Source organism: Budorcas taxicolor, chromosome 1 (assembly GCF_023091745.1).
Source record: "Budorcas taxicolor isolate Tak-1 chromosome 1, Takin1.1, whole genome shotgun sequence".
NCBI lineage: Eukaryota > Metazoa > Chordata > Mammalia > Artiodactyla > Bovidae > Budorcas > Budorcas taxicolor.
Window position 1 is genome coordinate 132,262,486 of NC_068910.1, and position 20,055 is coordinate 132,282,540.

Genomic DNA, 20,055 nt, shown 5'->3' on the forward strand with positions numbered 1-20,055 from the left:
GTACTAATTCACTTAACAGACCTACAGAGGCAGGGCTGGGGTGCCCCAGACAACACACATTCCAAAGCCACCAGACCCCCTGGTTGGGCTTTGCCCTCTTGAAGTGAAGGAAAGGGACATACCATCTCCTATGGGATTCAGTCTTCCCACCCTGCCCTCGCCCCTGAGCCTTGCCCCTACCTCACGTTGTCATGTTTCTGGATGTAAATCTTATGGAACATCATATCCTCCTGTTTGGCGTTGATGTCGGCTTTCATCTCCATGGCAACATGACGGGGAAGGACAGACAGCAGGAGCCGCTCCTGGAGGGGAAGCAGATGCTTTCATCATAGCCTCTCCCCAACTTGGCAGTCCCTTCCCCTCCCCAGGCTTCACTCCTCCACACCTGTGTCCCCACCGCAGGGCCCTGGAAAACCTCTCAGGCTCTCCTCAAACTCAGGGGGCTAACACTTGCATGCTGGGGGCAGAGACGTGCCTCAGAGCCACCTGGCCCCCATCTCCCTGGGACACCTCCTGGTTCTTCGGTTACATGGAGAAAAGCACTCCTGGTGAGCCTGTAATACCAAGCACCTTGGGTCAAAGACCTTGGGCAAATGACTGAACTTCTCTGAGCCTCCAGTTGCTTATATAAATGGGGATGCGGTTGTTGGAGCTTTAGATGAGATTCATTCAGTCATCAAATATTCACTGCGAACTGACCGTGTTCCAGGCATCATGCCGGGTGCCAGGAGTGATAACTGGGGCCAGGTTCCGCCTTCACAAATTCCCGGTCTCCTGCGTTACAGATACTATGGGGCACAGAGCAGGGGGACCTGTCTGAGGCTAGGGAGAAGTGGGGTGGTCACAGAGGACTTCGTGGGGACTAGAGAATGATGCGCTCCATTTTCACGGGATGGTGGCCCAAGAGGACGGGAAAGATCCCTGACCGGAGAAACTGAGGAATTAAGATCAGCTGAAGAGGAGGTTGGAGGGAAGCAGGGAGAGGGGCCCAGGGCCTCCCTGTGAAGTGGGGGAGGGTCACGTCAGCCCTTGATGGAGTCTGGATGTGGCCTCCTCTCTGAGTTCTCCTCTGGGGCCTGCCTGCTCCAGAGGTTCAGCTGCGCCCAGAGTGTGCAGCCTCTGCCCGCACCCTCTGCAGCCCTCCCCATGCCAGGCGGTCTGCCAGGCTCACTCAGGGATTCTCTCATCTGAGGCCTCTCCTCCTGGCGGCCCACAGCCCCTCCATCTCCCCACCCCCGTCCCCCAGCACTGGAAGCTGGGCCACTCCCTCCCCAGGCCCTAAGACTTCTGCTCCTGCGCCTGTCCAGGTCCCCTCCCGCCTTCCTGCCCCACCTCTGACCTCTTCCTGCTCACTCCTGCCCTTGGGGAGCAAGGCTTCCCCCAGTACCTCCCCTGGTCATCTCCCAAGCCACTCCCTGGTCCAGGTCCCCAAGTCTTCAGCTGCCCGCCTGACTTCATGCCCACACCATGCTCACCCTCCCGGTGGCTCTTCTCAAGTTCCCTGCCTTTGCCCATGGCACTCCCAACTTCCGGGTCATCAAGGTCAAGGCCTTGCTTCTCAGCTAGAACCACCATCTTCACACATGCTGCTACCCTTCCTTGGGCTCATCCCCTTCCCAGAAGGAGGGTCCTGGCTCCAGCTGCCAGCATCCCTTGCCACCCTGGGCCTTCCTGTAGAGTCCCCCATCACTCTGCATTTCAGCCTGTTACTGGGGCCTCCTGAGGGTGGGAATGTGTCTTGTTGGGCTTACAGCAGACAGTCTTATGCTCAGGAAGCCCTGGTAAACTAGTGAGGAATGGTGCTCTCTGTGGACAGGACTGACCTCTGGTCAGGACCTCCCTCAGTGGACATGGCCATTACAGTCCGTCTCATATTTACTGAACTCTCCGTAAACAGCTACTGATGACACAAATACAAATGAAAGGACAATTCTGTGGAAATATAGGATGACTGGGAGAAAGTGTGCAACAAACTGTTTAGATTCACGAGAGACCTTCCTGCATTGCCGACTAGTTCTGGGGCGGAGGAGCAGGAGGAGTGGGCAGGGGATGGGTGGGGATCAGCGCTGGATGCCCTATCAGGTGGCGCTAAAGAGCATCCTCGGATCTAAGAGCACCCCCTTCTGCAGAGGGCAGACGAGGCTGGGCTCTGGGCCATGGCTGGGTGAGGAGTGCCTGTCCCCTGGAAGCAGGCCTCCCCTCCCTGGCCTGAAACATGGTTTGGCGAACATATTCCCCTCCCCCTCCCCCAAGATCCCTGTGGATTTGCTGGAATGTCTAGCCTGGCCAGGGCCAGCACATGTAAACTGTGATGAATTGTAAATGCTATAAATGCTAATTTTACTGCAAAAGGGTGAGGTCCGGGCATGGGGGGGGGGGGGGTAGTGGCAGTGGGGCGAGGCACTCCCTAACCCAGAAGGGGTGGGAAGGTATCCTGATCTCAGGCAAGTGATGCTGGGGCCTGAGATAGGCATGAGAGAGGGGGCTTTTGAGGCAGATAGGGGCTTGGGGGTGAGCAGGGTGCAGAAGTGAGGTAATCATGTCAAGAAGAGACAGTGGGAAGACTCAGGGACACCTCTGGGCATGGGTTTCATTCAATAGCTGGACCAGGAGCCTAGATGGGACCAAGAGAACGCATGGGAAGGCCAGGCCTCAGATGGGACAGCCTGAGCTGGGGACCTGGCCAGGCACAGTGGCCCCGCACAGGGCTGGAAGGGAAGCGGGGGCAGACTATGTCTGGGGGTGCGGGGCCTGGAGAGGCACTGTGGAACTCTGCCCCCTGACTCAGCTGTCTGAGTGTCACCAGCTAGGTCACTGTAAATCCCTAGACTGAACCCAGACAGAGGCAGAGGTGTGCCGCACACTGATGAACTCTGCACTCATGGGGGCTGAGTTCATGCGGGGTGCATGGAGCACCCGCCGTGCCAGGCAGGAGGCCACACGTGACCACTGCGCTGCCTTCCAGGCCTCTGGCTCCCTGTCCTCACGATCAAAGGCAGACCTTCCACGTTTACACCTGCCACCCGCCTGACACGGCGTGCCGCCTGACATGGTGTGCTGCCTGACACGGCGTGCAGCCCAGAATTCTGCCAGTGTTTGGGCAGGCTGTGGGGAGACGCTAACCTAAGAGCAGAGCAAGGCCCCTCCGGCTCGGAGTAGCGACCTTCCCTCTGAGAGCCAGGATGAGTCTGAGCCCAGTGGGAGCCCCAGCACCTGGCCGGGCGGCCTGCTTCCCACCCCCAACTGCCCCCGGGTCTCCCTCCAGGCCTGCTGTTTGGGAGCAGTGTGCCCTGTACAGCCTCAGAGTTCCAAGCTTCTAACCAGTTCACACGCACGAGAAGACACAGGGGTGACCTGGCCAAACCCAAACCCCGAACAGGGCGCCCCCAGGATGCTAGGCAGGGAACCCTGACAAGTCCTCAGTCCCCGCCCCACCCTCAGCCAGAGGAGCACACAGGGGCAGGTCCCTCTGCCTGGGGCTCACAGAGAGAAGCCCCCGAGTCTGTGGCCTGAATGAGTGACCTGCCTCCTGGCCCCAGAGTCCTGAGGGTGAGGTTTAGGGTGAGACATGGCCGTCTTCCTTTCTCGAGCTAACCAGACCTCAGAACTCAGCGCACAGGAAGTGCCTCGTGAGGGCATCACGGGGCTGACAGCCTGGGCTTCTCTCCTTTCCCCTCCCCCTCCCCGGGGGCACCTTCATCCCAGGAGGGAATGCTGATGCTCTCATCGCCCAGTTCATCAGCCCTGGGGGCAGGAGGGAGGGCCACTTCCTGCCTCCCAGGGCCTGGGTGCTCAGTTTGAGTGAGAACCACAGGGAGGCTGAGGAGGCACTCTCAGCCCAAAGCTTGAGCCCAGAGCTCATTCTCCAAAGCTTCTTGAGAGCATTCCCACAGAGCCAAGAATGCTGGGCACCCTCCAGAGGAAACATCCCCCACGGCCTGGGCCCCCGCCCAGGAGGGGCTGGACAGCTGCCCTGAGCATCGCTGGCGGGCAGGCGGCAGCTGGGCAGCCGCGTGGGGCAGGAGGGCCTCACCCACCTGCTGCTGGTTCTCCCGCTGCGAGTGGAGCCGCGCCTGGATGCACTCCCGGGTCTCCTGGAAGGCCTGTCTCTGCGAGACCTCAGCCGGGTAGTGGGTGCACACACCCACGATGTTGGTGCAGGAGAAAATGAGGACGTTGGAGACGAGCTGCAGAGGAAGAGATGAGGACGCGAGCTGAGGCCTGGAGCAGGCACTGGCGCCCCAGCCACGAGCCTCCCACTCCCAGGGCTCGGGGCCCCCAGGTCCCACCGTAGCAAACACATACCTAGTTGCCAGCAAACAGATGCCAAGGGCTCCCACCCACAGCCAACTACTGGGCAGCCAAGTGCAACCACTCAGGCTCCCTGACGTCCTCAGAGCCCAGAGCTTGGCTGGCCTGCGACAGAATATGGCCTTAACGATGCTGAGTCACAGAATGATTATCCTGGCTGCATCCATAGTACCAAAGGCAACAAGGTTAGGTGTCCTGGGGATGCTGCATCAGAGCTGTGGGTGCTGGGGTGGCAAGGCCACTGCAAGGAAGTTTCCTTGAGGGGGATAGGGCTTCATCATTTGAAAGAGTGACAGGGTCCACACAGGACAAAGGATAGCTCTTTCATGGAGAAGCTTTAGCTGGCTATTCCCCAGGGATCAGCTCCAAGAAGCAAATAGCTGCTGATGCGCAGCACTGTGTGAAGTCCTCTGGGGATGGAGGGGAGGACAGGGTCCCCAGCCAGCAGGGATCAGTGTCCACACAGGTCTCATCTCCTTCTCTACACCAGCACCAGGGCCTCCTGATGACCCTCCCCCCAACACACCAGTTGGTGGACACACTCCTTTACCCCCACTCCACAGGGATGCCCATCTCTGTGCTGACAGAGATGTGTGCAGAGACAAGGCTGAAGTTCTTTGGAAAGCAGTACTCACTGAAAAAATAGGGGAAAACACAACACAACCCACAAAAGCTAGTTGACAGAGCACATTCCAGATCTGGTCCCTTGGACAGCAAGGAAATCAAACCAGTCAATCCTAAAGGAAACTGACCCATAATACTCACTGCAAGGACTGATGCTGAAGCTGAAGCTCCAATACTCTGGCTACCTGATGCGAAGAGCCAACTCATTGGAAAAGACCCCGATGCTGGGAAAGATTGAGGGCAGGAGGAAACGGGGACGACAGAGGATGAGATGATTGGATGGCATCACGGACTCAAAGGACATGAGTCTGAGCAAACTCCAGGAGATAGTGAAGAACAGGGACTCCTGGCTTGCTGCAGTCCATGGGGTTGCAAAGAGTCTGGCACAACTGAGCGAATGAACAACAAAAGGTGCTGTCTGGCCAAAACTGCTCTTGGCAGGTACAGCTCCTGGGCAGTCTGGGTGAAGGGATTCTGGTCCTGCCCTTGACTCAGGCCACATCAGACAGAAGCCACACAGGCTCAGCTTTCTAGGCCTCAATCACTCCCTCCAAACACACAGTTCTTAGTCCCAGCTGCTGCAGCGGAGCCCAGGCTAGGCCTGCTCCTTCTGCTGTGGTTCCGCCCCACCCCCACCGGGAGCCCTGCATTGGTCTCCAGTCCTCTTATCCATCTGGACCCCAAAGAGCCTCCGCTTGAGGCTTCAGTTGCCAGGCAGTGATCGGCAGCAGCTCCCACATGCTTCCTCCAGGGTCCTCTTTTTCTCTGGATGTAGAAGTCCTGTCCTCGGCACTGCTCTGCCTTCTACCTGAAGGCTTTCCCCACCCCACCCCCTCTCTGAGGTGGCCCTAACTTCCACCCAGGCTCTCAGGCCCACAGCCATGTGGGTTCCATGCTGGAGGCAGCGCCATCTTTCCCTGGAGATGACCCATACTGCGTCTATTCCCAGTCGACACACAAAGAGACCTTTCCTCTCCCATCTCTGTCTTGTTTCCTCCTCAACTGCACGATAGACTCTAGTGTTCTGGCTGAAAGATGCTGTGGGCTCCCCTCAAGCACCTCCTGGCACCCCCAGATGCCTCCCTGAGGAGCCTTCAGGGAGGGGGCAAACTCAGATCACCAGTTCTACCAACTCGGCTGATGATCACAACCCCCCACCCCCAACCCCATTCACCCCAGGATCCTACCACTGTCATTTTATATAAACTCATCACAGAGAAAAATCCAACCTGTTTGCTACAAGCAAAGAAGACTTCTGATACACAGAAGCTTACAGTCCAGTTGAGGAGAGAAGCGGTCACAACCGACACAGAACCAGCAGCAGGAAGGGGAAACTGAATCATGCCAAGCAAACGGGAGCAGAGCAGGGCACAGGGCCAGGAGAGGTCTCTGGGAAGCCTGGGCTTGGGGCGAGGGGCATGTTCGGTGAGGCTGGCAGACATGAGACAGTGCACCCCTGGAGACAGCAACTAGAATAGCCAAAGCAACGTTGAAGAAGATGAACCAAGGTGGAAGACTTATACTACTCAGGTTCAACACTTACTAGAAAGCTACAGTAATTAAACTGGTGCAGCACTGTTTTAACAAAAGAAATACAGATCGGAATTGAGAGTCCAGAAATAAACCCTTATGTTTATGACTTGCTGAGTTTTGACTAGGATACCAAGACAATTCAATGGGAAAAGAATAGTCTTTTCAGCAAACTTGCTATCCCATATGAGGTAGGAGACTTTACCTCATACCATATACAAAATTAACTCAAAATGGATCAAAGACATAAATATGAAAGCTATAGCTATAAACTCTGAGAAGAAAACATAGGAATACCTCTTAATGACCTAGGATTAGGCGGCGACTTCTTAGACATCACATCAAAAGCACAAATGATAAAAGAAGAAAAGATAAATTGCACTTCATCAAAATTAAGAAGCCTTGTGCTTCAAAAGGAACCATTAGGAAAGTGAAAAGACAACCCATAGAATGGGAAAAAATGCCTGCAAATCATCTATCACACCTAAATAAAGGTGTTATAAATTTTTGACAAATATACAAAGGCAACTAAATGGAGGAGGATAATCTTTTGGAGCAAATGGTGCTAGAACAATTGAATATCCATATGATTAACTCAAATCTCATAAAATATTACAAAAATTTATTCAGAACAAATTGTAAAAAATTTTACAACAACAAAAAAAATTATTCAGAACTAAATGTAAAACCTAAAACTAGTAAACTTCCAAAAGAAAACACTTTGGAAGAAAAGAAGAAAACACTTTCTTCCAGAAGAAAACCCAAGAAGACTTTGGGTTAGGCAAAAATTTCTTATATACCACAGCAAAACATGATTCATAGAAGAAAAGAGAAATTGATAAATTAGACATCATCAAAATTAAGAACATTTGCCTTCAAAAGACACTGTTAAGAAAATGAAACGACAAGCCATAGAATGGAAAAATTTATTTGTAGATCAGATATCTGATTAAAAGACTTGAATCCAAAATTCTCAAAGAGCTGTCAAATCAAAAACTAAAAAAACCCCTCAAACCACTTTTTAAAAGAGCAAAATATTTAAGTAGACAATTTACCAAGAAGATATAAGGATGGCAAATACAGAGAAAGATGGAAATAATTAGCTGTTAAGGAAATGCAAATTTCTTACAAAAAACAATGAGATACTACTAAACACTATTAAAATGGTTAAAATAAAATCAAATTTTAAAAATGAAAATAAGGACGTCCCTGGTGGTCCAGTGATTAAAAATTTGCCTTGCAATGCAGGAGATGTGGGTTTGATCCCTGGTCGGGAACTAAGATCTCAAAAGCCTCAGAGCAACTAAGCCCACATGCCATAACTGCTGAGCCCACGTGCCAAAACTAGAGAGTCTGCACACCTCAATGACAGATCCCTCATGATGCAACACAGACTCCATGCCATAGCTAAGACCAAAAGCAGCCAAATAAATAATGTGCTTTGTGGCTCAGTTGTGTCCGACTCTTTGCAACCCCATGGACTGTAGCCTGCCAGGCTCCTCTGTCCATGGGATTCTCCAGGCAAGAATACTGGAGTGGACTGCCATGCCCTCCTCCAGGGGATCTTCTCAACTCAGGGATCAAACTCAGGTCTCCCACTTTGCAGGAGGATTCGTCACTGTCTGAGCCACCAGGTAAGCCCATGACTCTGACAACTTCCTGTTAAAATGTGGCATAAGACTGTCTCAGTTTGGAGAATAGACACAGAATTGGAAGTATTTCTGAGTTCCAAGTTCTAGATCTGAATCTTGTATGATTAAAATCTCAATCCCTTGGTCTGCCATTTTAGTGTAACAGAATTAGAAGTAGTTGGAGGAATGACAACTGGAATTTTAATTGACAAAATAAATCTCATTTCTTTACAGAAGCATAGGCCTGAAACTCACTTTGGACCAGGCACTTCAGGGAGACTTGTAGTCAGGTAGCCAGTTGTCGGACACAACTGAAGCGACTTAGCAGCAGCAGCAGCCAGTTGCCTAGTTTTATAAAAAGTAAGGTTGTAGTTGCTAGCTGTCAGCAGACATTGTTTTGAGAATGTTTTGTGGCATCCAAGCACGACTCAGAAAACTCAAGTGTTAAGCAATACAAGGTCTAGTCTGAAATTACACCCATAGTATCACCTAGTTATTTCCTTGGATGTCTGAACCATAACTACTCTATTTTGACTTTTAATTGTAAAATTATCCTTAATAGCCAAAGCAGATGTCATCATTAATTATGTCAGTGTTTCTCTGAGCTTCCCTGGTGGCTCAGATGGTAAAATTGTTTGCTTGCAATGCTGGAGACCCAGGTTCAATCCCTGGGTTGGTTCAATCTCCAGGGTTGTCCTGGAGAATGAAACGGCAACCCACTCCTGTACTCTTGCCTGGAAAATTCCATGGATGGAGGAACCTCGTAGGCTACAGTCGATGGGGTCACAAAGAGTCGGACACAACGGAGCGACTTCACTTTCACATTTCAGCGTTTCTCTAGGTATAGAAGATGCAAGAATTGGGACTCATAAAATCTTCTCCTAAAAAGATCTATCTCTATGAAGCCCTGTTTTGCCAGTTTTTCCCAGAGCACAGAGTGCACAGAAATAAGTAATAAATAAAAATAAATATTAAAAAAAAAACGAAAAGAAGAAAGAACTGCCAACACTGGTACTGGTAAGAGTGTATAGCAGCTGGAACTCTCATACCTTGCTCAGTTCAGTTCAGTTCAGTCGCTCAGTCATGTTGGACTCTTTGTGACCCCATGAATTGCAGCACGCCAGGCCTCCCTGTCCATCACCAACTCCCGGAGTTCACTCAAACTCATGTCCATCGAGTCGGTGATGCCATCCAGCCATCTCATCCTCTGTCGTCCTCTTCTCCTCCTGCCCCCAATCCCTCCCAGCAGCAGAGTCTTTTCCAATGAGTCAACTCTTAGCATGAGGCGGCCAAAGTGTTGGAGTTTCAGCTTTAGTATCAGTCCTTCCAAAGAACACCCACGACTGATCTCCTTTAGGATGGACTGTTTGGATCTCCTTGCAGTCCAAGGGACTCTCAAGAGTCTTCTCCAACACCACAGTTCAAAAGCATCAATTCTTCGGCGCTCAGCTTTCTTCACAGTCCAACTCTCACATCCATACATGACCACTGGAAAAACCATAGCCTTGACTAGACGGACCTTTGGGGGCAAAGTAATGTCTCTGCTTTTTAATACTCTATCTAGGTTGGTCATAACTTTCCTTCCAAGGAGTAAGCATCTTTTAATTTCATGGCTGCAATCACCATCTGCAGTGATTTTGGAGACCCCAAAAATAAAGTCTGACACTGTTTCCCCATCTATTTCCCATGCAGTGATGGGACCAGATGCCATGATCTTAGTTTTTTGAATGTTGAGCTTTAAGCCAACTTTTTCACTCTCCTCTTTCACTTTCACCAAGAGGCTTTTTAGTTCCTCTTCACTTTCTGCCATAAGGAGGAATGAAAAATGGTATAGCCATTTTGGAAACAGTCTGGCATTTCTCATACATACCTTTGACCAGCAAGCTCACTCCTAGTATCTGCCCAAATCACATGTAAAGTTATGTTCAAATGGAACAATCTCATGATAACACATAATAACATGGATGAGTCTCAAGTTAATTATGCTGAGTGAAAGAAGCCACACTCAAAAGGCTACGTACTGTAAATGACTCCATTTATATGGCATTCTGGAAAAGGCAAAACTTCAGGGACTGAAAACAGATCAGTGGTTGCCAGGGGGAGGGGAGAGTTTGAATAAAAGAGGCGGCAAGAGGAGATCTTCGGGGTGGTGGGACTGTTACATACCATGATTGTGTTGGTGGTTACACATCCATATACCTTTGTCAAATCCAAAGAGTTATACACCAGAGAGGGCTTCTCAGGTGGCACAATGGTAATCTGCCTGACCGTGCAGGAGACACAAGAGACACATGGTCTGGAAGACCCCCTGAGTAAGAAATGGCGACCCACTCCAGTATTCTTGCCTAGGAAATCCCATGGACAGAGAAGCCTGGCAGGCTACAGCCTACTGGGTCGCAAAAGAGTCATTCATGATTGAGTGTGTGTGTGTGTGTGTGTCTATACACCAGAGAAGCCAAATTCTACTGTATGTAAATGTTGCTATTGTTTAGTTGCTAAACTGTGTCTGACTCTTTTGAGACACCATGGACTGCAGCCCACCTGGCTACTCTGTCCATGGGATTTTCCAGGCATGAATACTGGAGTGGGTTGCCATTTCCTTCTCCAGGGAATCTTTCCAGCCCAGGGACTGAACCCATGTCTCCTGCATTAGCAGCTGGATTCTTTACCACTGAGCCGCCAGGGGAAAAAAGAGAACAAGAGTAAAGGTCCAGGAGGGATCAGCAGAGAGAATATGAGGAGCTGGCTGGACAGGGAAAGGGCAGCTCTTCCTCTCTCTGAGGCCAGAAAGAGGAACCAGAGTCTATTTTGAGACATGACCCTCGAAGTAATTATCAGCTGGCCTCTGGTATCTCGGCACTAATCCTCCTGGCCTCTCCTGCTGTAATCTGACTCTTCTTGCAGCCAGAAGGCCAATAGCAACAGAGGGTGTAAATCCAGGTAAAACGATGTGCTGTAACCCAATAGGGTCCAAATGGCTCGGCTAAGCTTAGCATGCCTCAGTGTTCCTCTCTCCCATTCACTAAACACACAATGGGGTGAGCAAGAAGAGAGTGCTAGGTGTGAGAGAGGTCTTCAGAAAGGCCTGTTGGAAAGGGTGATTTTGGCAAACTGGACCTGAGAGTGAAAACGTAAGGGATTAATACATCAAACACACATACACCCACCAAAAGGGCAAGAATCTGTGCTCCAGGTCTTAATAGATGCTAAGATCCCTGTGCAGACGCAAAAGTTATGAATGAAGAGAAAGCTTCAGTAAAAGCTGATGGAATTCTGCTTACAGTCTTCCAGAAAGGAGTTTATAGCTTAAAAATGATCTCACACCTCAGGCAGGATGGTCCAAATCAAATGCTAACCAGCTTTCTTTTCTACTAACAATGATAATCAAATATTGAGTCCCTTCATACATGCTTATGCCAAACACTTAACTAGTAAATAATAACAGGTATCAGTCACAACAACAGGTAAACAAGGCCTAATTAAGGGTTTGCTTCTTTTCCCTGTGCACACTTCACAGGACATGTCCAACCACATGAAAGAGGCGCGCGTGTGTGTGTGTGTGTGTATAGGGATACCGACATCATAGCAGGTGGAGTAACAAGGACACCTGAGAATACATCAAACCTCAGGCCTTACACTGGCCTCAGCATCTGCTTTTAAAACCAGCCCTGCAGATGGTTTGGGTCTGGGAGGTTCCAGGACCACACCAGAAGAATCCCCAGAAGAGGGGACTGTTTGGAATTCTGGTCTCCAAGGGGAAGCCCAGAGGAGGTGCCTGTGCACATTTACAACTCCACTGGCATTCCTAAATCCCCAGCACTTCAGAAACCCAATCTCTCCTGTCTGCAGGCTGCAGGTTTGATTTGGCCACGGGTGAAGTTACTGCTCAGTATGTGCAGCGCCTCTGTGGCGAAGCCTGAAAGGGCTCCCAGCAGCTTGCCTGGGGCACTGCCATGCCTGCTGCCCCTTTTCTCTTGAGTATTCAGGGGGCCCCATGGGCCCATTGCCATAGGCGTGATGTTTGCCAGTCCTGAAAAAGGTGAGAGGCAAAGAGGAATGAGGAATGAACTGGTTTGGAACAGAAGAAAATAAGCTAGGAGGACCTCCTCATAATCTACTATTTTGCGTGGGTTCTGTTCTGGACAGGTCAGCTGGTCGTTCGCAAGGTGTATCTGGTCGGGGTGGTAGGAGATAAAGAACCAGAATTCCCCAGGGAGCCAGATTAGGTGACTGGGGCGAGGGCCCGAGATGTTCAGTTATATTTGAATGTCAGATAAACAACAGGTTTTTTTTTTTAAAGTATAAGTATGTCCTGTGCGATAGTGGGAACATGTGTGTTAGTCGCTCAGTCGTGTCCGACTCTTCGCAACCCCACAGACTATAGCCTGCCAGGTCCCTCTGTCCATGGGATTCTCCAGGCAATAATACTGGGGGGGGCTTGCCATTCCCTTCTCCAGGGGAACTTCCCACCCCAGGGATCGAACCCTGGTCTCCTGCATTGCTGGCAGATTCTTTACCATTTGTGTTACAGGGAAGTCCTTAGTGGGAACATACTTATACTAAAAAATTATTTATCTGAAATTCAAGTTTAACAGGGCAACCGTATTTTCACTGGCAACCATACCAGGGAGACTTTTCCAACTTGCCCTCCCCCAGCTCTGACACCCTCCAGAACTGGGCAAGCCCAGCATACTAAGGGTAAGCCAGCTCCCTCTACACCCCACTCCCTCTTCCAGATCCTCTCCCACTCTCAGAGGCTCCTGCACAGACAGACGACAGTGCTTCCTCTTCACATCAGGGTCTGAAATCACCTCACTTAAGTGCAAGCCAAAGCTGGGATCTGATTGTTCAAATCCACCCACCTGGACACAAGGAGCACGATCATAAAGCCCAAACTCCTGTGTTGATATTAAGATTCTACAAGTCTCATCATGGGCCACATTCCCCCTGCTTCTTACTACTCCTATCATATGGGCTACTTACTGTCTCTGGAAATCATCAATCTACAACGTGATTCTAAAAGTATACTGTTTATTTAATACACTTTTATTATTACTAAAAACAAATTAATAATTAGCATCTGCTTAATCCATACTTAGAAAAGACAAAGTAGACTAAAGTAGGATGTGTATCTAAGAATGATCAGGTGCAGCAGTTTACAACCTTCAAAACACCTTCACAGGTCGTATTTCATTGCATCCTCACTGCATCCTCCTAAGCGGAGCAAGGTGGGTGGCATCACCTCCTCCTGCTAATGCAGGAGCTAAGACTCGAGGCAGGAGCCTCGGCCACACAGCAAGACGGCAGCAAAACTCAATCAGATTCTCATTGTGAGTTCAGAGCTTGTCCTGTTCTACTGTACTAAGCGGTTATTTATCCCAACTTAATTTAGGTCCACTTTTGTTTGATTCTATTTAATAAAGGAACACTCAACTTTCTTTCCTCCTCTTCCTAGGTGCCTTAGGCCTTCTTTATAGATCCTGGTCACATAACATGCTGCTGATTAGGGACCTACTCATAGCCACTGCCTCTAACCCAGCTCTATCCAAGGAACTCGCCACCGTGAGTGAGAACGGCCCATCGCCTGTCTTATAAGGCCAATTCTTACCCCAGTAGAGGCCTCTTGAATTATTTTCTCATCGATAGAGATCATACACCACACGACAGCCGTCTCCAACCTTTTTGGTGCCAGGGATCGGTTTTGTGGAAGACAATTTATCCACGAACCGGAGGCTGAGGGAATGGTTTCAGGATGATTTAATAACCACGTTACATTTATTGTGCACTTTATTTCTATTATTATTACATCAGCTCCACCTCAGATCATCAGACATTAGATCCCAGGGGCTGGGAACGCTCTGGCCATAGAATTCATCCTTTTAGAGTATATAATTCAGTAGCTTTTAATGTATTCTCAAGGTTGTGCAGCCTTCACCAGAACATTATTAACGTCCAGAACGTTACTAATTCCAGAATGTTATTGACATCCTTTAAAGAAATCCCACATCCATTAATCATTGCCTGCTCCCCACCTCTACCTCCACCCCCGCCCCCAGCTCCTGTCAACTACTAATTTATTTTCTGTCTTGATGGACTTGCCTGTTCTAGACATTCATATACATGGTATCATGTAACAGCCTTCTGTGTCTAGCTGTTTTCACGTAGTGTAATACTTTCAAGATTCTTCTCTGTTTAGCATGTATCAGTACTTCATTCCTTTCTATGGCCAAGTAGTGGTCCACAGCACAGGCATGCCACGTTTTCTTTATTCTTTTATCAGTTATAGGCATTTGAGCTGTGTCCACTTTTTGACTGTTATGAATAATGCTGCTATGAACATCCATGTACAGTTTCGATATGATTTCAGTTCTCTTGGGCATATACCTAGGAGCGGAATTGCTAGATGCTATGGCCTGTTATGTTCATGTTCCCTTCTCCTAACTGCTACTGCTAAGTCACTTCAGTCGTGTCCGACTCTGTGCGACCCCATAGACTGCAGCCCACCAGGCTCCCCCGTCCCTGGGATTCTCCAGGCAAGAACACTGGAGTGGGTTGCCATTTCCTTCTCCAATGCATGACAGTGAAAAGTGAAAGTGAAGTCACCCAGTCGTGTCCGACTCTTAGCGACCCCACGGACTGCAGCCTACCAGGCTCCTCCACCCATGGGATTTTCCAGGCAGGAGTACTGGAGTGGGGTGCTACTGCCTTCTCCTAAATGCATGTGTTAAAATGCTAACACCTAACGTGATGGTTTTATGAGGAGGAGTTTGGGGAAGGTGATTAGGTCATGAGGCTGGCACACTAGTGAGTTGGATTAGCACCCTGACAAAAGTGACCTCTTAGAGTTTTCTAATCTCCTTCCACCATGTGAGGACACAGTGAGCAAATGACCATCTATGACCCAGGAAATGGGCTCTCACCAGACCCTGGTGACTCGAATCTGGATTTCCCAGGCTCCAGAATGGGAGAAATAAATGTTGTTTAAGCCACTCAGGCTACGGTGCTGCTATTTTGTTATAGCAGCCTGGATGGACTAAGACACTGGGTCACACAGTAAGTCTACGTTACCTGTTTTCAGGAGCTCCCCAGCTGTTTTCCAAAGGGGCTGCACCATTGATATTTCTATCAGCAATGGCTGATGATGCTCCATGCCCTCCCCAGCACTTGCTGTGTCTATCTTTTTTATTATAGCCATCCTAAGGGGGGTGAGGTGGTATCACGTTGTGATTTTGATTCCCTTAAAATCAGAACAAATAATGACAATAATGAGTGAGGTGGTTTACCCTGTAACGTGAACAGCTGTGCTCTTAGAGAGAAATGGCCACACTGTATGCTTTACTTTTGTCACCTTTGGTTATTGACTCCTAGGAAACCCCCAGACCTTGTGCACATAGCCAGAGAAAAAAAGCAGCTTTCACGTAACAGTACTTGCTTGAACAGGACAGCCCCTTAATTCATTAAAAAATTACTGGCTGAGGACCCAGAGCAGAGCACAGGGCACTGGGGAACCTGGACTCCGGTCACGCAGCCCCGGGCCTCCAGGACGCCACGTCTGGTGGTGGAGGCGAGCACATGCACAGAAGCAGCTGGGAGGACACAAGCTTTGCAGGCTTTGCAGTCACTAACCCAAGTTAGTTCCACAAACGCTCAACAAATCTGGCAGAGGAGACCATACTCTTACTATTGATATATGAACTGGCTTACAAATTAACGAAGAATAAGTAAAATATGGGTTAACCCCTGGGTCGGGAAAATTTAACAGAAAAAATGGATAATGTAGATGAAGAAGCTTTTCCAAGAAGTAAAATTACAAATGACATAAACACATGATATGATATGAGATACATGAACCTCACCAATAGGCAACAAAATACAAATGAAAACAATATTTGCCCACTAAACCAGCAAAGCATTTTTTGTGGTAATAATGTTGGCAAGAATGCAATAGAACAGGCACCCTCCTATACCTAAGTGGGGATGTGAAGACACAGTCCTTCTGGAAAGCATTTTGGTCATGTGTATGAAGAGCTTTAAAAATGTTCACACCCTGTGACCCAGATTCGGTCTCCTCTTAGGAATCTGTACTGCAGAGACTCAGTAGCTCGGGCAGGGTTTTACAACCAAGGATAATTAGAAAATTTAAAAATGGGGAATGGTTAAATGTTGAACAACTGGAGGATAGTTAAATAAATTATGGTGCTTTGATACCCTGGAATATGTCAAGGCCTTTCAAATGTTTCATTTGAACAAGATTCAACATCAAGGGGAGGTTTTCAAAATATAATGTCACATGGGATAAAAAGAGAATACAGAATTGCAAATTCAGCATGATCCCAATCTCAAACTGCTGCTGCTGCTGCTAAGTCACTTCATTCGTGTCCGACTCTGTGTGACCCCATAGACAGCAGCCCACCAGGCTCCCTGAGATTCTCCAGGCAAGAACACTGGAGTGGGTTGCCATTTCCTTCTCCAATGCATGAAAGTGAAAAGTGAAAGTGAAGTCGCTCAGTCATGCCCAACTCTTAGCAACCCCATGGACTACAGCCCACCAGGCTGCTCCTTCCATGGGATTTTCCAGGCAAGAGTACTGGAGTGGGGTGCCATTGCCTTCTCCTAATCTCAAACTATATGTATGTTAACAGTGCTAGGATTATAGGTATTTTTTACTTTTTTCTTTAGATCATTGAGTAGTTTCCTACTTTTTTTACCTCTTAAAAGAGAAAAGTCATATGTTTATTTTAAAAAGAGGAAAAACATACATGCTTTTACTGAGCATGGCAGGCTGAAGAAACTTCTTTTCTAAATAGAAGAGATGAGAATTCAGATGCCTACACAACAAGCCAGAATAAGTCAAATGGGGAAAGAAAAAGGAGTCACGTCTGGGCAGTGGGGACTATGAAAGCTAGTCCTGGAGACGGAGCTTGGGGTGTGGGCAGGGTCTGGGCAACCAGCATGATAGCAGACGTACATCCAGGTGGCAGAAACAACCTGAGTTAAGGGGTGGAGACAGGAAGGTGGAAGGCTATCCGGGGAATGAGAAGAAGTCCCCCCTGACTGGGATGGAGCCCTCGAGGGGAACTGAGACACAATGGGGTTCACAGCTTCATCACAAAGGACATCCATGTCAGGGTAAGGAGCTGGCACATAATCCAGGAAGCATTGAAACCTCTTGGTGGTTTATTAATTTTTCAGTGTATAAAGTGTGCATTCATTAGAGAAAATTTCAAAATCATAGGAAAAAAACTCAATTTACCACCCCCAAAGACAACCAGTGCTGTCTGGTTTCTCCCTTCCTTCCTCTCTAATCTACTCACAATTTTTTGTTTTTGCTTATGTGAAGCTGAGATCTTACTGTTTCTATAACTTGGTGTCCTGCTTTCTTTCACTCAACATTATAGCATAAGCATGTTTCCCTGTTCTTACGATCTCTAGTGATGTGGGCTTTCAACAGGGAAATGTGATCAGAGCTACAGTTGGGGAAGAATAATTGGACAGCTGGGAAAGAAGTAGTCAAGGCGCAGGCGCAAGGGGTGGAGAGACCAATAAAGAGGTGGGGATGGGAATGGTCCAGTGGTTACGAGTCCATGCTTCCCCTGCAGGAGGCGTGGGTTCAAGCCCTGGTCAAGAAACTAAGATCTCCACAAGCCTCGCAGTGTGTGAGACAGAGAGAGAGGTGGGGAATGCTGCAGACGAGAAGGACCAGGGTCTCAGAGGGGTTGGGGGCCTGCAAAGGGAAGGGGGAGCAGTGTGTCGGGAGGTCCCAAGCAAGCATGGACCAGGAATGGCTCTCCAGGGGAATGGAAGTTTGCATAGTGAGTGGAGTGAGTGAGGTGGTGTCACCAAAGCTAGCTGGAAGGGAGTCATGAAACTGGAAGGGTTTGTGGAAGAGGCGGCTGAGGTGCTGAGTCCAAGGTTGTCAGGGCCCCACGCACGACCTCTGAGGGAGGCAGGATAGAATACGGGTCCTGGCTGCAAAGGGTTTTCCCTGGTGGCTCAGAGAGTAAAAAAATCTGTCTACAATGTAGGACACCCAGGTTCAGTCCTGGGAAGATCCCCCGGAGAAGTGAGTGGCAACCCACCCCAGTATTCTTGCCTGGAGAATCCCATGGACAGAGGAGCCTGGCGGGCTATGGTCCAGAGGGTTGCAAAGAGTTAGACACGATTGAGCAACTTTCACTTCACTTCAAGCCAATAGGGGCTGGGAAGGTGACTCTTAGGATGCTTAGGAGAGAGCAGAGAGTGAAGCGAAAGGAGAGAGAATTTGGTTTACCCAAAGGCAGAGGGAGGGGAGGATGACAGACACAAAGGAGGACAGGAATCTATTGAGCTGCAGGACAGCACCATTCACACTGGCAGCCCCCAGCTGCATGCAGCTGTGAGCACTGGAAACGTGACCCATCTGAACTGAGGTGTGCTGTGAGTGTAAAAGTTCCCTGGTGGCTCAGATGGTAAAGAATCCACCTGCAATGTGTGACACCTGGGTTCGATCCCTGGGTTGGGAAGATCCCTTGGAGAAGGGAACCGCTGCCCACTCCAGTTATTCTGGCCTGGAGAATTCCATGGACTTTCTGGAGAAGTCCATGAGGTCACAAAGAGTCAGACATGACTGAGTGATACACACCAGTTTGAAATAATTTTTTATTTTAATTACCTGTTGAAATGATATTCTGGAGATACTGGGTGAAGTAAAAATACATTATTAAAATTAATTTCACCCATTTAAACATAAACTTTTCTGGTGACTGGAAAAATTAAAATTACGCATGTGGCTCTCATTATATTTCTGTTGGATAGCACAGCTATAGAGCAAAGGGAAGCAAAGCCATAGGGGCTGGGGGCACAGCAGACGTGGGAGAGACCACAGGCTGATCTGCAGACTACCCAGCTGCTGTCTGGAACGCGACACTTGAACTGACCTAGAGCCCCACCTTTGGGTCACAGAGGGACTGGCCTCCCTTCCTGCCCTTTAGGCGGTCACTTTCCAAAGACTCAGATTCGTTCATCTACCAGGCTAGAGCAGACTTCAGATGGTGTGCCCCATGACAACCACTCCCTCTGGCTCTTGGGAGTGTGACATGCATAGGAGAAAAGGAGAGGGTGTCTAGGGGCTGAGACTCAACCGTAAGACCCCAAGGGACTGGAAGTTTTCATAACGGGGTCTCAGGTACAAACTGAGGTATTACACCAAGAGGTAAGAGGGGAGGAATAAATTAGGATATTGCGAATGACATAAACACATTCTATGTATAAAATAAACACATTCTATGTGTAAAATAGATAACTAATAAGAACCTACTGTGTAGCACAGGGAACTCTGCTCAATACTCTGCAATGGCCTGTTGGCTAAGATATAGTGTAGTATGGGGCTTCCCAGGTGGCGCAGTGGTAAAGAATCCACCCGCCAGTGCAGGAGACACAAGAGGCTTGGGTTCAGTCCCTGGGTTGGGAAGATCGAAAGATTAGGAAATGGCAACCTGCTCCAGCATTCTTGTCTGAAAAATTCCATGGACAGAGGATCCTGGTGGGCTACAGTCCAGAGGGTCACAAAGAGTCAGACACAACTGAGTGACTGAGAACACACATGGGGAAAAAACTCTTAAAAAGAGTGAATACTTGTTTAACACACATATAGGAGATTCACTTTACTGTGTATACTGAAACTAACACAACACTGAAAATCAACAATATACCAATAAAAAGTTTTTAAAAAGAAAAAGGTTCTATTAAGATAGGATGCCAATGCTTGTATCATGTCATGAAACTTGGGAGCTTTGGGAAAGTATATGAATTTAAAACCATGGGGAGGGGACTTCCCTGAGGGTCCAGTGACTAAGATTCTGCACACCCAAAGCAGGGGGCCTGCATTTGATCCCTGGTCAGGAAATTAGATCCCACATGCTGCAACTAAAGAACCCACATGCCACAACAAAGATTAAAGATCCCATGGGCTGCAGCTAAG

General features: G+C 48.8%; 1 protein-coding gene across 1 annotated transcript in view; it reads right to left on the reverse strand.

The window, feature by feature from the left end:
- The window catches only part of ADCY5 (adenylate cyclase 5), a 154,504-nt gene that overhangs the window by 61,681 nt on the left and 72,768 nt on the right, over window positions 1-20,055 (reverse strand). The window contains exons 2-3 of the mRNA XM_052660568.1: window positions 4,038-4,187; window positions 181-302 (exon numbers count right to left, since the gene is read on the reverse strand). Of these exons, the coding sequence (XP_052516528.1) occupies window positions 181-302; window positions 4,038-4,187 (272 nt within the window). The remainder of the gene's footprint in view (window positions 1-180; window positions 303-4,037; window positions 4,188-20,055) is intronic.